At 49.2% G+C, this 16,781-nt stretch overlaps 1 protein-coding gene across 3 annotated transcripts in view; it reads left to right on the forward strand.

The window, feature by feature from the left end:
* TNRC18 (trinucleotide repeat containing 18) overlaps positions 1–16,717 on the forward strand; it is a 53,464-nt gene extending 36,747 nt beyond the window's left edge. For all 3 annotated transcript variants that reach the window (XM_083872206.1, XM_083872207.1, XM_083872208.1), the window contains exons 16-28: positions 5,288–5,527; positions 7,406–7,848; positions 8,675–8,839; positions 9,617–9,758; positions 10,103–10,220; positions 10,491–10,566; positions 10,900–11,008; positions 11,933–12,049; positions 12,311–12,475; positions 13,026–14,320; positions 14,627–14,863; positions 15,326–15,400; positions 15,955–16,717. In XM_083872206.1, the coding sequence (XP_083728332.1) occupies positions 5,288–5,527; positions 7,406–7,848; positions 8,675–8,839; positions 9,617–9,758; positions 10,103–10,220; positions 10,491–10,566; positions 10,900–11,008; positions 11,933–12,049; positions 12,311–12,475; positions 13,026–14,320; positions 14,627–14,863; positions 15,326–15,400; positions 15,955–16,161 (3,389 nt within the window). In that variant the 3' untranslated portion in view covers positions 16,162–16,717. The remainder of the gene's footprint in view (positions 1–5,287; positions 5,528–7,405; positions 7,849–8,674; positions 8,840–9,616; positions 9,759–10,102; positions 10,221–10,490; positions 10,567–10,899; positions 11,009–11,932; positions 12,050–12,310; positions 12,476–13,025; positions 14,321–14,626; positions 14,864–15,325; positions 15,401–15,954) is intronic.
* Positions 16,718–16,781: the final 64 nt, after the last annotated feature.

Genomic DNA, 16,781 nt, shown 5'->3' on the forward strand with positions numbered 1-16,781 from the left:
AAAGAGAAATACATGTGTCAAAAAAAAAAAAAAAAAGTTCTTTAGAGAACCCAAAAAGTTGTGGGGATAGTGGATTTTATGTAAGTCTGAGATTGCCACATTTCCATGAAGAGTCTGCATTAACTTCCATTCTTCCCTTCCTTGTTCCTTCCTGCATCTTTTCTTTGTTTGTTTTGCTGCTGTTGGAAATTTTGAGGATATCAATCCCTTTTAGATGCCAAGTTCTTGAGGGGGGTTTTGGGTTTGTTTTTTGGTTTTGTTCCAGGTAAGCAGAGAGGTAACTTGTCCCTTTGTCTATTTTTCAAGTAACCTGTCTGCTTTATTAGGAAAAAGTAGATGAAAAATCCCAGTTTTATGGGATAAAATCTGGGGAGGGGAGGGGGTATGGGAGGAGGTTGGAAAATCTGGAACTAACGGGGAAATGTATTATAAATCCCACTGGGGTGTCATTTAATGATGGGGAAACCAAAGATGCAAAACCCCCTGGGGTGGGAGGTGGGTACAGAGAGGGAGGTGGGAAGGGATTATTGGTTACAATTCGGGGGTTTTTTCCCTGCAAATAAATTTTTGTTTTGGTTTGGTTTTTGGGGGGTTTTTTTTGTTTGTTTGTTCTTTTTTTTTTTTTTGGTCAGAAGCATTTCTTGAAGGGATATTTGGGTAATAGGGTTTCTAATGGCTTTCCCTGAATACTAAACCGATTAATAACCTCAGCTTTTCTAGAAGTGCTCGCTTTCTCCTTGCAGCTGCTTGACCAACCCTTTCACCCCTGCCCCTATCCATGATGCTTTGAATGTCTGTGTCGGTCTCTTGCATTTGCTCTCACGCTGCACTAAAGAAGCAAAGTGGTTGGCTGGTTGTAGGGCAGACACTTCTCAGCGAGGGTCACTAGCCATGAACCTGAACCTTGACCATTGTTATGTAGGTAGGCAAAATAACTTTTCTTTATGTCATCTGTCAGCCTCAGATGTTGCGATGTTGCCTCCATGAATAATGACACGTAGCTCTTTGCATTCTCTTGGTTATTTTGATTTTGAAAATGACTGCTGTCTGCTTTCAACTTTCCTCTGTCCATGAAGAGTCTCATGTGGAAGGTTTGCACTTGTGTGTTTGTGTTTGAGGACTCCAGAAATGCTTTGCTGTTTGCAGAACTGCTTTTGGAGAACCCCTTAGCCCAGCCAGGGCAAGGATTTGCAGATGAGTCCAAGGTGCAAACCTTAAAGGTTTCTGGGCCGTGGTGCAGAAACATCCCTGTGTCTGGCATATTGCCTGGCCCTGCAATATCTGTGTCAAAGGTGGGATTAGCTGCAGGAAAACCTGTTTTCTGTCATCTTGTTTGACACAGATTGAGGGAGGACGCTCTGCTTTCTTACAGACCAAACATCACGTTGCCATTCTGATAAGAGGCAAAGCTTGTGGTTTTTAATCCAGTGACCTTGGAGAGGAAACTGCTAATGTGGGCTAAAACCCATCAGGATAGGTAATTCCTTGAGCTTCCTGAAACCAAAGAGCAATAAGTCCTCTTCCTCCATACTCTGTTTTTCTTAAGAATTTAGTACCTTCTTCTCTGTCCTCTTTTTCCTGACTTTGAGGATGATTTTACCCCAATTAAAAAAAAAAAAAAAAAAAGCAGTGAGGGGTAACCAGTTCCCTGCACATCCCCGTGTGACAGTTGTAATATTTTTTAATTTTTCACAAGCACTTCTGGAGTCAGCAGCACAGCTCATGGAGGGGAAAAATCTTCCAATTATGAGAATGGCTTATTTGAAAAAAAAAAGGTACAGTCTTAAATTGGACATTCAAAAATGAGTAATCTCCAGAATTTGGACAGATCACAGAAATCAGATGTTAATGACCCAGTAGCTGTCTAAAGTCTGCCTGTACTTAGCCTGCTTTGTATGCTGTAGGCCTGCTTGGTGCTATGAGAAAATCATGCTATTTATTTTTACAATGTGAAATGACTGTTTTTAAGTGTGTGTTTTTACTCCCTCCCTTCCCCAGCCTTTCCTCTTCACGCCCCCCTCAACCCATCTTGTTACATACATCAGTCTCTAAAAACCAAATTGCTTAACCAATTTCTGTTCATCATTAACAAATCTTCATTTACTGCTCTCCTACAGTAAAATACCATGGCAGCTTAGCTGTTAAAAGCAATGAGAAAACTTACTATTCTTAACTGGGTTTGGGTTTTAATTCAGTGCAGGTAGAAATTCAAATAATCTTTGGCTCCAGTTTATCTGGCATCAGTAGCATTTAAATATGAATGTATTGTTTGTTTTGGCTGTGGAGTTGTATGTACACGTGTGGTTGCGTGTGTGGGTATATACACACATATACATGCTCTTAAAAATGTCAATTAGAAAAGATATTTTTAACTTTGAGCATTTTTTTCCTTTATCCTCTCTCAGCGTTAACAGAATTACCATTGAAGGAAAAAAAGGTTTTTTTTTTAAATATCTTTTTCCCTGTTGCTAGCTAAGAGTCCCCTTTTCAGGACAAAAAAAATACTGAGGCTTCAATTGTGTAAAGGCATCTGTGCATAGTTAATTTTAAACCAACACACAGTTGGGGTACAGTAGGAGTAAAACTCCTGCTTCCCATTAAATACAGGCTCCAGTCTCCCCAAGGAGCCCTACAGATGGACAGAGCACCAGCAGCTTAACTTGCCACCATGGCCAGAAGTTTGGGGACTTACTTTAGAAGCATGTGGGCTTGGAGCAGAGCCCCAAATGTCCTCTTTTTGCTTCATTTGTTACTTTTTGTCCCTTGAAAAATGAGAAAGAAGAGGAGCAGGGATTGTGTTGTGCATGTGGAGAGAGTGGGGTTAGCAAGATCTATCCTCGCCATGAGAGGTGAAGGAGGGATAGATCTGTGCTGTGAATGTGTTAAAATGGGGTTATTTTCAGGCTGGAAATTGTATCTCCTGCAGATAAAAATATAAGTGTTGTGGTAAAAATGCTGATAAGGGACTGTCTTCAGTTGTCTTTCTGTAGTGTGACGCCATGTATGAGCAGGAGGTTGGAATAACCACCAGGCACCTCATTGTACTGTGTGTTTTCTGTAGCCTCAGGAAAACCACTGCCATCCTGGCTTTTAAATCTGTTTTACCTGAGTGCCTCTGAAATACTGGCGCTGCTGGGTACCCTTTTGCCCTTGCACATCCAGCCTGTGAGTGCTGAAGGAATGGTGCTGCTGGGCAGTCGATATGGCTGAGCCAATGGGGCTGGACTGGTCATGGAGGGATTGTCTTGCAAACTTTCCCCTTTTTTTTTCTGCCCTGTTTTTCCTCCTCAGCTGCCCACTGAGCCACTCTCAGGTGGCTCAGCCAGCTCTCAGGTATGGCATGAGGGGCTGTAAAGGCTGATTTTTTTTCATTTTTTCCCCCTGTTTTTGCTGAAAATTGCTGAATTTCAGAGCTAGATGGGATGGGTGGAGAAGGTCACACTGCCCCACAGGGTGTCACTGAACTCAGCACGGTTTTGCTGCTTTTCAGGCAGGTGGTTTTCATGTCTCAGAATAAAGTTCATCTGGATTTGTTTTCTTTTTGGCAAAATGTGATATAAAAACAGCAGTTGTGCCCTGTTTTCTGCTAGGGAAAGGAATCTGATCCCAATTTGCTGTGGATTTTTTTTTTCTTGCATGTGGTTTTTATGCAAGGAGTGAACAGGGCTGTGGATTTCTTGGTATTGACTGCAGGACTGTAGGTTTAGTAGCATTTTTATATCACAGGGAATCAGTCTGAGCAACTGAAATGGAGAAGGAATTTTTATGCAGTTAAAAATTAGTATTCTGTGACTATCAGATGTATGCTACAGAGATAAACCATCCATGTTTTTAAAGAAAAAAAAGCTGCCAGTTACCTCAGTTGATAAAATACAAGGATGAGAACATTGTTTTCTGATATTCCTGTTCTTTCTAATGTCATGGAAAAATAACACTTTTGTTACTGTATTTTTTTTTTCTGAGCAACCAAGTGTTGAGGATGTTTTTATCTATCCCAGAGGGCATATGTGAAAAGAAAAGGATTTTCATGTTCATTCCAGCTCATTTTGAAGAGATCTGGTTTCTCATTTGGCTGGATTTCAGACACAAGGATATTGGCTGATAGGAGCTGGAGAGTGGGCTCAGAACAGGGCTCCTGCTAGTGGTGGAAATTTTCCAGCAGCCTCAGTGATCCTACTTAAGCCTTCAATTTCAAGAGAAATGAAATATCTTTTCCAGACCCACTTTTTGCCGTCAAATATATATATATTTATAGATCTGTGTGCTCATATATGTGTGTGTATAAGTGTGTGTGTGTGTGTGTGTGGTATATGTGCATTTGTGAAGTGGCTTGCTCACCAGCACTCACTGGATGAGATGCTGTTAAAATTAATTGTCTCTGAGCTGCTGACAGACTCTTGGGAAGTGCTGCAGGGAGGGAGAGGTGCCACTCTCTGAGCATCTACCCCCAAAATACCTGATGTGTACACACCCTAGAGGAAACCCTCAGCCCACTGCTCTGCAGGTGTCAGCCAAGGCAGGCAGTGAGGCTCATTTCTTTGCCAGAATTAGATTTTGGCTGTGGGCAGCTCTTCCTGCCTGTGCTGAGCCAGGCTTCCCTGTCCTGAGCTGTAGAGAGGGAGATGAAAGGCATGGAGAGAGTTCTGAGGCAGAGGGTTCAAACACTGCTCCTTGTCTCCAGCACTACCCATACTTTCCTCCCTTATGCATTCCAAATCCATTGCTTTCGAATTATTATTTCTCCCCGCTCTCTTTGCATTTTTGCTGCCTGCCCCTTCTCCTCCCTGTGTCCCCCTTGCCTCCTGCCATGGCACAGGCTGCTCTCTGGTATTCCCCTTCCATGCTGATCTCTGGTTCTGATTACACTGATGGGTTTCATTACGGAGGAAGTGTTGGTGGGAGGGAGGGGAATCCCACAGCTCCCAGGTTGGGATTTTCAAAGGAATTAAGCTTTTAATTCCTCCTGAAAGCTGTAGGGAAGGGGTGCCTGGCATCCTTTTCAAGTCTGCAAGCACCCCGCTCTTCCCTCCCTTGCCCTGAGTGGGTTGTCTTTGCTGTACCTGTATTGCTGTGTCCTTCCAGGGTGGTGGCAGGCAGGGTGACACTGGCTCTATGGCTGCAAGGACATGTGTGTGCCCATAGCCAGGGTCTTGTGGCTCAGTCCTGGGTGGCTCAGTGCCACTTAGGTGGGCACAGAGCAGCAGGAGAGTTGCGGTTCGGGTTGGGAATGTGGCTGGTGCACGACTCCCTGAGGTTTGTAATGGGCTCCCTGTTCTCTGCGTGCCAGATTCCAGCTCGGAGGAGGAGGAGGACGATGACGAGGAGGAAGAGGAGGAAGCAGAGGACTATGGCACGGATGGCACAGACAGGCTGTCATCACCTGCCCTGGATGAGAGTGGCCTGGGCCTTCTGGCCAGGTTTGCTGCCAGTGCAATGCCCAGCCCCATCGTTCCCCCTCCGCTTTCCATCATCCAGCTGGAGGCCAAGCAGAAGGCCAAGAAGAAGGAGGAGAGGCAGAGCCTGATGGGTGAGTTCTGTGGTGGGGAGTGCTGGTGGGTTTGGGAGGTCCCAGCTGTGCTGCAAGAGAGCAGGTTGTGTACCCAGACACTGAGCTGCCATTTCTTTGCTTTGGCTGCTTGGTCCTGCTGCTGAAGGTGGAGAAAGTGGCCTGAGAGGAAAGCAAAAACCAGTCATGGACATGGCAGGTTAACAGCTGCAGCTGTGGCTTCCCTAGAGACAGCTGTGGCTTTGTCAAAGTTTCCTCTCCTCCTTCTTGGCAGATTCTCAACAAGACATGCTGCAAAGGCAGTCAGTGGGATGCTGCATCCCCTTGGACAGAGTGCAGAAGGCAGTGAAGTGCTGTTAAATTTTAGGGAAGGAAGCATGTGCTAAATGCAGGTGATCTTGGATACCCAAGGGAAGCAGAGACACCCAAGCAGAAGAAAAGCTCTTTCCATCAGCCCATCCCATCAGCTTCCTTATAGAAACCAGCCAGTGAGATTTGAAACAAGCATTCCTTCTTCTGCTCATGTGTTTGCAGTGCCAGAATCTGGGTTTCTGCCCTGCCTCTGTTTCAGTGTGCTGAGAGTTTCATTTCTTCCCTTCCCCATGCCCTGCTGCACTAGTGCCCACTGGTGACATTGTTCCTGGTTAGACAGATCTATATGGGTTCCATTTATAATTTCTCTATTAATATTTATTAAGTGATAATGGAATTTATAGCATGCCTCAGAATGGAAAATGATGTCCTCCTCGGGAGCCTGGCTTGTTTTAGCACTGTTTCCATGCTATATTAGGCTTTTGCCAACTTGTTCCAACAGCCTCTGCTAAGAATTTATTGTCTTGTAACCTGCCCTCCTTGAAACTGGAAGCATCTAGAAATTACCTCATGCAGTGCTGAGAGAGGAGAAGGAGTGTTTTAATTTCCAATGGGTTTTTCATTCTGAGCCTTGCCAGCTTTGGTTTTGACATGCTGGCTCTTTTTCTCTTCATGTCTCAGGGGAAGAGAGTTGGGTAGATGAGAGCAGTTTCCTGCAGACTGAATTTACTCAGGAAAGTGAGTGTATTTGAGAGAAGGACCAGGAAAAGATGCTTTCCTTGCTTGTGCCTTGTACATTTTCTGATGTGAATGTTGTTTGTCTACCTCCTGCCCGTGTTGCTGAGTGTGTAGATGCTGCCTCAGTTTCTCGTCTGCCCCTGGAAACATGATCTTGTTTTCCTTTATCAGGTTCAGGGGAACACAGTGAAGGTGGGGAACATCTTGGCATTACTGCAGTATTTCAGGCCTCTGGGTACTGCTGTGCCTGTACTAAGCAGAGGCCAGTGTGAGGGGAATTCCATTTGCCACAGGCAAAAGATCATTTACCTCTCTTGACTTTAAGGCAACTACTTGAGCCAGTACAAAGATCTGTGGTGTCTGTTGTGCTGTCTGAAATATGGGTTTATTCCATTTGTTAAAAGACATTGTTCTTCTGAAACAAAGGTGAAACTGGAGAGGGTTCCCACCAGGAGAGAAAGAGGGATCAGCTTATGGGGTTTATGCTTGGTTTCATCTGAGCAGCTTCTTTTTAAGAAGGGGCATGTTAAAGTATCTTTTCAGAGCTTCCCTGCAGGGTTTTGCTTGTGGGAGAAGGGAGAAAATGGAGGCAGGGAACACACTGAACCACACTGCCTGAATGATTGGGCTCTAGTTTGGAGCAGGGCAGGCTTCCTTCCAGGGAATTTCCACAACGTTTTATGGCTCAGAAATGGAGGTCCGAGGGATGTGGGGATTGGAAAGAGGAACAAGCAAGAGCTTTATTGAGCAGGTACAGCATCTCCCATGGAGCCCAGGAGTTTCCAGCAGGATGTGTCCCCTCTTGGCTCGGCCAGGGCTTTGACTGATGGTTAAATCCTTTGCACCCAGGGACAGAGTTCGAGTACACTGACTCAGAGAGCGAGATCAAGATCAGGAAGAAGTCTCCTTCAGGGCTGCTGCGCGGGAAGAAGGGGCTGCTGGAGTCCAGCAGCATCCTGCCAAGCCAGGCCCCCAGCAGCCTTGACTCCGGATCTGGGAGCACTGACAAGACCAAGCTGGGGTCTGAGAAAGGCCGCAAGCTGAAGAAATTTAAATCCCCCAAAGACTTGAGCTTTGAGTTTGGGCTGGAGGCCAGCGATGATGACCTGTGGAACCGGCGCCGCAGCGAGCGGATCTTCCTCCACGACGCCACCACGTCCTCGGCCATGCTGACATCCACAGCGCCTGCCAGCTCCACCCCGGTCTCCAAACCCGGGCGCTGTGGCAAGGGGGCCCCCATGAGCCCCAAAAAGGAGGGCAGCAAGGGGAAGGAGAGGAAAGAGCTAAGCAAGGTGAGGAATGTGCTGGCCAGATTGGTGTTGGGATGCTTGGGAGCTGAGGGGGAGGGGAGGGCAGTTAACCCCACTAAGGCAGAGGAGAGTTGAGTCCTGTCTCAGCAGTTGTTTGGCTGCCCCTTGTCACCCCTGTCAGCCCCGTGTATACCCAGAGGCTCTGGCAGACTTGGATCTGACTTGCAGGGAGTAAAAGCCTGTCATGTTTGAATAGGGCTGGTTACTTCTGTCACCCTCCATGTCCCAAATCCATTCTGTTTGGGTGTCCAGAGTCAATGATCCTGCATTGAAACAGATCCTGTGAAATCTCTCTCCCACTCTCTGCATGAGCTTGTCCTCTTGCTGACCTGTGACCCCCAGACTGGCCTCTAAGGCTGTTCACCTTTTATGTGGTGACTTCTGAGGTCTATCCCTGGCTGGGGGTGACAGTGGTCTCTGGGTTACTGCCTTTTCATCTAAGCTGAATGCTTGGCTTTCTCTGGCTCCAGTTCAGTTCTTGGCAGTGTTGTGGAAGAACACTGATGGAGAGAGTTAGACAAGTTAGTTGTGACATGAGGCCAACTGGGATCTTCTTGGAGCTCTTTGGAGGGAAGATTTGATGGGCAGGAGTTGCTCTCCAGGGTAATGAAAAGCTCTTCACAAAATGTGTGAAGCCAGAAAGCAGAGCTGGGAGATGCAGGATGGGATGTGGGCAGTGAACTAACTGCTGGCTGAACATAATCCTACCTGTGCATAGCCTGCATTGCTCCACCTTTTCCCTTTCCTTGGACCTAGATCTTTACCAATCTTCTCTTTATCAATGGAGGTATTTTGTTTTTATTTTTAGCAGCGGAAGAAGGGTAAAGAAACACCCTGCTGCTCCTCTTCCCCATCCATGTCTCCTCCTGGCATCCCCAGCTCCCCCTCTGATGTTCGGCTGAGCCTGGCAAGTGCCATGGGCTCCACCAAGAAGAGCAAAGCTAAGGTGAAAGCCAAGGAGGTGAAAAAAGAGGTGAGGGTTGGTTCTAGTGTGGCTGCAGAGCCCAGCTCTATCCTGGACTGTTGCAGTGTGAGGGAGGGAAAACAGGTGCAGGTTTTGCTGGGTGTGCTAAAGGCAAAGGCCTAGTTTGAGATGCCTAAAATCCAAGGAAGATTCTCAGATAGTACCTGCTGCTACCATCTGGTGTTCATTTACCTTCATCCCCCAAATTAGTGAGCAGGCAGGATTTTCTCTAAGGCTGCCACAGGGTGGAGGGAGAGCTTGCATGGACAGCAAGGACCAAGGAGATGGTGATGGAGTAGCCCTGCTCAGCACTGGGTCATGGCTGGTTCCTGCTCCACTGCTGTAGCCTGTCATCTCTCATAACACACATTGCTGTATTCTCACGTGATTTCTGTGTGATGCTTTTGGTCTGTGTGTAACAGCAAGGAACAGATCATGGAGACTGGAGAAGAAATAGGAACAGTGCCTGGTGCCTGTTCAGTGAAGGCAGAGGCCCAGGAGCATTCTGGTGAATGTGGAGCAAAACTACAACTCCACAGCATCTCTCCCAACCTCCAAGATTGAGGATGTGGGGAATAGCTTTTGGTCAACTGCTGGTGATGCTTGGGGATAAAGGCAGCAAAAAGTTTGGGCATACCCATTTAACTGTTTGTGAGATGAACATTTCTGAGGATGGAGACAGGTTTGTCCCGATATCTGCAGATTATTTTTTGTTGGAGGAAAGTGAGATGGGATCAGACTGTTTCCTGTGGTGATCCAGCTGATGTGCTGCTTGCTCTCCTGCAGAACCGAGGGAAGGGAGGAGCTGTCAGCAAGCTCATGGAGAGCATGGCAGCAGAGGAGGATTTTGAACCCAACCAAGACAGCAGCTTCTCAGAGGATGAGAACATCCCACTGAGCATGCTGGTTGAGAGGCCACCCACACCAGGTGAGGGCAGGATTTTACAGGTAGAGAAGCTGGGCAGGTTTCCCAGGGCTGCTCAGAGGACAACTGTGCTACTTTCACACGTTCTCTTTCCAAAGTCATGGGTCTTTGGGGTGGAGATGCCACTTTTTCAGTCAATGCAGTAAAAGCTAAGCCTGATCAGCATCAGGCTCACTGTGACATCTAGTTGAAGCCCAGTCTCTGAGTTGCCCTATTTTCATTTACTGGTATGTTATTACCAAGAGAGGGGGCACTGCTGCTGGGAATATGAAGCTTCCTTCTCCCCTCACTGTCCCTTTCCCATGTGTGGTGCTCACTAATCCCCATCTTGCTCCAACACCTCACAGCTCCCCGTTCCTGCATCATTGACAAGGATGAGCTGAAGGATGGCCTGCGTGTCCTCATCCCCATGGATGACAAGCTGCTGTATGCTGGGCATGTCAAGACAGTGCATTCACCAGACATGTGAGTTGAGGGGCTGCTGTATCCACCTGGGATCTGCCAGAAAATGGGGACACAGCTGTGGCATGGATCAGTTTGGGGGTTGTGTAGAGCTGGCTGCCCAGAGGCTGGCAGTGTCTGGCAGGGAGGGAAAGAGAGTTCACTCTGGTTTATCAGCACTGAGGGAAATCCAATTATCTCTCATTAAGTGCTCTCACATCCTCCGAGAGAGGCATTACCTGGTCAGGGTGGTGTCTCCCATGTGCTGTGTCTGACTGAGCCTTTGTGTTTCAGATACCGGGTGGTGGTGGAGGGCGAGAGGGGAAACCGTCCCCACATTTACTGCCTGGAGCAGCTCCTGCAGGAAGCGGTACGTGTGCCCTGTCCTCGGTGCCCATGCCCTGTTGTGGGGTGGGGAAGGATAGCTGGAAGCTCTCTCCTCCAGCTGCAGGGATGCCCCCATGGTCAGTGTGGGCAGAACTCCCCTTGATGCGCTCGCTGCCCCATGGCCAAGCTCCCCCACTGGCAGCAGGCAGTAGTCCTGTATTCCAGCAGGGATGATCCTTCACACAGTAGGCCATTCCATAGCAGGGAAACTGTCCCTCGCTTTCTCCAGAGCTGCTTTGCTCCATGCCAGGTGTGGTGGGATGGTCTGTGCTGGTGTCAGGGTGGTCAGTAATTGCCTTCCCCTTTCCCTGAGCAGATCATCGATGTGAAACCCCCTTCAGTGCGGTTCCTGCCCGAGGGCACGAGGATTGCAGCCTACTGGAGCCAGCAGTACCGCTGCCTCTACCCAGGGACAGTTGTCCGAGGTAAGGCCACCCTGGCTGCTCTGTGCTGTGAACCTGGGATGTCTCAGCCCTCTGTGTCCTCAGGGATGTCAGGCTTGTCTGGAGAAGCCCTGAGCTCTGCTGTGAGTGTCCTGGAGGTCAGAGCCTGGCCTGTTCTCTCCTCCACGTCATGTCCTTCTCATTAATGAAGCAGATTTAGTAACATCCTGCAGGTTCAGGAAGAGATTCGAGCAATTTACAAGCTTAAATATATCAAGGACATTTAATGCATTTCAGAAAGTCAGAATTTATTCCAGGCATCAATAATTTCTAAGCCTGTTTTAGAAACCTGAGTCCAGTTTTTTTTAAATCACCTGGACACTCACAACTTTGCTCTAACACAAAACTCTCCAGTCTGGTCTCACTAAAAAGATGGTGAACGGCTCTGGACAATTCTGCCATGACCAGTCTTGTTTTTGGGCTCTTGGTCATACCATGTATGTAAAAGGGAATAATGACTTTTGATGTATAAAGCAGTAATGCTTATGCAAGAAGAGGGGATGAGAACACAGCTTATTTCTCTTGGAGAAAGTGAAAAGCAGTGGTTTATGATGGCTGAGAGTAGTTACAAAACACAGGTAAAAAGATACCTCAGTGAAAGGAAAGAAGTGAATTTCTGCAAGAATAGAGGGAAATAATGGAGAGAGGTGGGAAGTCAATGTGGAATGGCTGTTACGTTCTGGAGCCATGCTGCTGATGGGGAATTTCACACTGACTGGGCTGGTTTATCAGGGACTTTCCATTGCAGAGTGAGCCTTCTGTGCCCTCCCTGCACAGGAAAGGTGAGGTGGGATGGTTTGCAACTGGTGCAGCACCCCTGCCTTTCCCCATGTCCCCACTTCCCTTACAAGGAGTTTGTACTCCAGTGTTTGTTCCTAATCCCTTCTTCTGCTCCCCATCCCACAGGAACCCTGGATCTGGAGGAAGATGGTGATCTCATCACAGTAGAGTTCGATGATGGGGACACGGGACGCATCCCACTGTCTCACATTCGGCTTCTCCCACCTGACTACAAGATCCAGTGTGAGTCTTGCTGTTCAGTTTTTTTGCAAGACACTTCCCACTCTGACATATATGGAGTTTTGGGCTGCTTTCCTTAAATTTTGGGACAAGTTAACAAAGATTGCACCATCAATTACAGAACACAGAGCTGGGGTGGGATATCACCCATAAGGAAAAAGGCCCAGTCCCTATTGCAGATTTGGTTGGGATACTTTCACTATATTACATTTCTGTTTTATATGTTATTTGACTGCGTTTGAACATCTCTTTCACCTGTTCCAGGTGCTGAGCCTTCCCCTGCCCTTCTGGTGCCCAGCACCAAGCGCCGCAGCCGTAAATCCAGCAAAGACACTGGAGAAGGAAAAGAGGGAGCTGCACTGGGGTCAGAGGAGCCTGTGTCAAAGGGCAAAGGGCGAGGGAGAAAGCCAAGTGTCAAGGCCAAAGCTGGTAAGTTGCCACACCGACAGACATGGAGCTGAGGGAATCCTTGCACAGTTCCCCACTGTTCTCCCCAAGAACAGTGTGGCTGTTGCTTGGAGCAGGATTGTGAGGATACATGCATTGCTTGAGTGCAAAGCACCCATGCATCTTGCTCTGCTGTGGCTACAGTTTACAGGAGGCTGGCTTGGAAGCTGGCCTGTGCTGTGACAGCTTCCTTATGTCAGTCAGGAATGTGGAGCAGAGTCTCTGTTTCAGCTGAGCCATCTCTGGAGCCATCGGTAGGGCCAAAGGTGCAGGAGATTTGTAGTTTGGTTCTCCTGAAGTTGAAGCAGCACCCCTGGGCATTGTCCATCACTTCTCACAAGTGCTGGCACCAGGCCAGGCTGTTCAGTGAGCAGTGAGGACACCCCCTGTGTTCCTTTGGGGGTACCTGAGCAGGCAGGAACAAGCCATGCTTGACCAGAGACCAGTCAGCACTGGTGTCTGGTTGTGTCTGAGCTAATAAAGCCCATCTGGAGGGATAACATCTTGTCTTTGTGTTTCTTCTCCTCTGCAGAAGAGGCTGCCTTGCCTGAAGAGAAGGATCAGGTGGAGCCTTCACCTGTTACCTCCTCAGTCCCAGAGAAGCCGGCGTGCTTGAGCAAGCCAAGCATGAAGGGGTCACGAAAATCACAACCGCTGCCGACTGGAGGCTCTCCTGCTCCCACAGAGGAAAAACGGTCAAAAGCCAGCAAAACGAAGATCTCCACAAAGCTGCACAGCCCCCCACAACCCTCTTACCAGCCTGCTGTGTTTGGCAGCATCCTCAGCACGGAGCCCTACAGTGATCTCCCGGGAACACTGGCGGCCTTTGGCTCCAGCGATGCGTCGGTGTCCAAAGCCAAGGCCAAGAAAGGGCGGCCCACAGAAGAGACACAAGAGTTTGGTACCATGGTCAAGTCTCAGAGGAAGCATGACAATGAAATCCTGATCAAGCTGGACCATGAGGGTGTGATGTCTCCAAAGACAAAGAAGATGAAGGAGGCAATGAGGATGCTGGAGGACTCGAACCTGGCCAGTCACAGAGATGGGAAGAGTCTCTTGGGGCTGGGCTATTCCTCTGCAGTGAGTGTGGAGGGCAAGCAGAAATCTTCCCGAGCCAAGGTGGCTGAAGGAGACCCTTCCCCTGCCAGCTTTGGAGGAAAGTTTGATGCCTCAGCAGAGAGCCTTGCTGCTTCAAAGGACCAGGAAGAAAAGGCAGCAGCTCCAGCAGCCATGGAGGAGTCTGACAGCAACAGCAGCGACAGCAGCTCGGAGTCAGAGGGAGAAGAGGAGGCTGAGAAGAACCAAGGAGAAGCCCAAGACAGCAGCTCAGCCAGCTCAAGAGCATCCACCCCTCTCTCCTCCTCCAACTCCTCTTCTTCTTCCTCTTCTAGCAGCAGCTCCTCTTCATCTTCATCTTCCTCCTCTTCCTCCACCTCATCAACCTCTTCTTCATCAAGCTCCAGCTCTTCTTCCTCCTCCACTACGGATGAAGATTCCTCCTGCAGCTCTGACGACGAAGTAGCTGAGGCCCAGCCAAGTTCCTCGGTGCAGCAAACCCTCCCACCCAAGCAAACCAAGCAGGTGGGGAAGTCCCGGGCCTCCTCCCACCCGCAGGGCCAGAAGCAGCCGGCGCAGCAGCCGGCGCAGCAGCCGGCCCCGCCACAGGGCGGCAACAAGAGCCGGCCCAAGAAGCGCGAGGGCATCCACCTGCCCACCACCAAGGAGCTGGCCAAGCGCCAGCGCTTGCCCTCCGTGGAGAACAGGCCCAAGATTGCTGCTTTCCTCCCGGCACGACAGCTCTGGAAGTGGTTTGGGAAACCCACACAGGTAAGTGCTCCCATAGCGCTCAGCATTTGAGTTTGCCTCTCCTGGTGCTTCTTTCCTTCTTCTGGCGTGGTGGAACTGCTGGCATGGTGTGCCAAGTGTCCCAGCCTTGCAGGGAGATTGGGGTTGGCTTTCGCTGTGTTGGGGAAGCCATTCTGCATGGTGTGTATCTCTCTGCCCCAGTTCCTATGGGAATACTGTGGCTCTGCCAACAGCAAAGGGATGCATGTGGGACAGGGCAAACCAGTGGTGTGTGGCGAAAATATGGGTGATCCCTGGCTGAGCACCTGTGGGATCCTCTCTTGGCAGAGACGAGGAATGAAAGGGAAGGCCAGGAAGCTGTTCTACAAGGCCATTGTGCGGGGCAAGGAGATCATCCGCATCGGAGACTGCGCCGTTTTCCTCTCCGCTGGCCGCCCCAACCTGCCCTACATCGGCCGCATCCAGAGCATGTGGGAGTCTTGGGGGAACAACATGGTGGTCCGAGTCAAATGGTTTTATCACCCAGAAGAAACCAACCCTGGGAAAAAACTCAATGAAGGCAAGGTAGGCTGGTCTCCTTTGCTGAGAGGGCTGCAAGGCTCCTTGCTCCCTTTTGTTTCCAATGATGAGGAAAACACCCAAGGCCAAATTTGTTACTGGTACCCTGAAGGGGATGGCCCCATTCTTTCATCTTGTGGGGGCTGCCTGTGGTGTGGGCAAGCCCAGTGTTGGCCTTTTGGAGAAGGGACGGGTGGATTTCTCTGTATTAGGAAACAAAGACTTTTGCATTCGTCCAAAAAGAATATCAAGAGCCAGATCAAATCTTTAAAGTGTAAGAAGGATGGGCCTGGTGCTAAGAAACACTGGATTTTGCATGTGTGTAGCTAGTTTACAGCAGGATTTATTCCTAGTGGCAATGGGCAGGAGTTGAAGTTCCAAAAGCACATGTGGTGCAGATGATGGCATGGAAAAACAACAAATTCACCAGATTTTCATCTCTGTTTCCTCTTTTCTTCTTGGGCACAGCGCTGGGATCAGAAATCGGGCAGGAGTCTGTCCACAGCTTTGCAAGCATCCAGCCAGAGGAAGGACTTTATGGAGGTTGGTGAGACTGGGGGAAGGCTGGGAGGGAATGCTGGATACCCTGTAACAAATAAATACTGCTGGGAAATGCTCCCCAAACTTCTCTGGCTCTTGCTTTTTGCCTTGGCTGCCAAGTCTGCAGTGCCCAGGACTTGGGATGGATATTTCTGGGGGGGTGAGAATAGCTGCAGGTGCTGGGTGTAGGGGGAAACAGGGAGCTGGTATCCAGCACCCATCTTTGCATTTGCATCCTTGAAATTAGGTTGACAAACTCCTGGCCTCCATATTTCCTTTATGTGTGCTTGGCAGCTGCAGCATTCCCACCAGTGGGAGCCAAGTGAAAGCCAGGGCTCAGGTTCAGTGGGCTGGAGGGATTGTCCAGGCTGCCCAGGGCCCTGTGCAGATTCTCAGTGGCTGGCTGTTGGGATGAGTGAGGTGTTCTTGAGTGTGAGCAGAGTCCTATCCCATTATGATGAGTGTTTTTCCTGCTCTTTGAAGATGATGCTGTAAATGCTGTGTGATCTAATGGCCCCTTTTTTTCCCACCTCCTTCCTTCTGTTCCTGTTGTGCAGAGAGCCCTCTACCAGTCCTCTCACGTGGATGAAAATGATGTCCAGACCATCTCACACAAGTGTCTTGTTGTTGGTCTGGATCAATATGAGCAGATGCTAAAGACGAAGAAATACCAAGACAGTGAGGACCTCTACTACCTTGCAGGGACCTACGAGCCCACCACGGGCATGATCTTCAACACTGATGGGGTCCCTGTCATTTGCTGACCACCCAGGGGACACATGCCACCCCCTGGGAAGGGATGGGACAAACCTGAGGACGTGCCTGTTCAGACGACATGATTGTTTCTTTCACTGCTCATTTCTGTGTCACACTACAGACAGGAGAGCGCGAGAGACGTGAGGAGGAAGGAGAAGGCTGAAGAAAGGGGTTGGGGAAGCAGTTACAGGACTTGAGGAAGATGCCATTGTGGGTGGTGGTGGTGCTTGAACCCCGAGGCTCTTCTGGAAGTGGCTTTAAGTAAGGTGACACTTGACCAACTTCTCCCTTCCTCCTTTTGGTCCAGGAAAGCACATGGGTCTCGTGATCATTTCACCAGCGGGACCCCCCGGCAGGAGGGATCCCTTTTGTGTCATTTCCCCCATCAGTAACTCGTAAGCCGCCCGCACGTGGAAGGACCCTCTTGCCTTCTGCGTGCGCTCCTCTCCGTCCTTATATTCCCTTTCCGGCTTAGTTTCGCATGACCCTTTATAGGAAGGACAGGGTGAAAGAGAAAGGAGATGAGTCTCTCTCAGCGCCTCGTCTCGATCCTCTCGGCGCCTTTTTGCCTTTGCCGTTCCCTTTCCCTGGAGACCCCTCCAACAGTGTGTGGAGCACTACAGGACAG

The sequence above is a fragment of the Zosterops lateralis genome, assembly GCF_965231275.1.
Source record: "Zosterops lateralis genome assembly, chromosome: 15".
Classification (NCBI taxonomy): Eukaryota; Metazoa; Chordata; class Aves; order Passeriformes; family Zosteropidae; genus Zosterops; species Zosterops lateralis.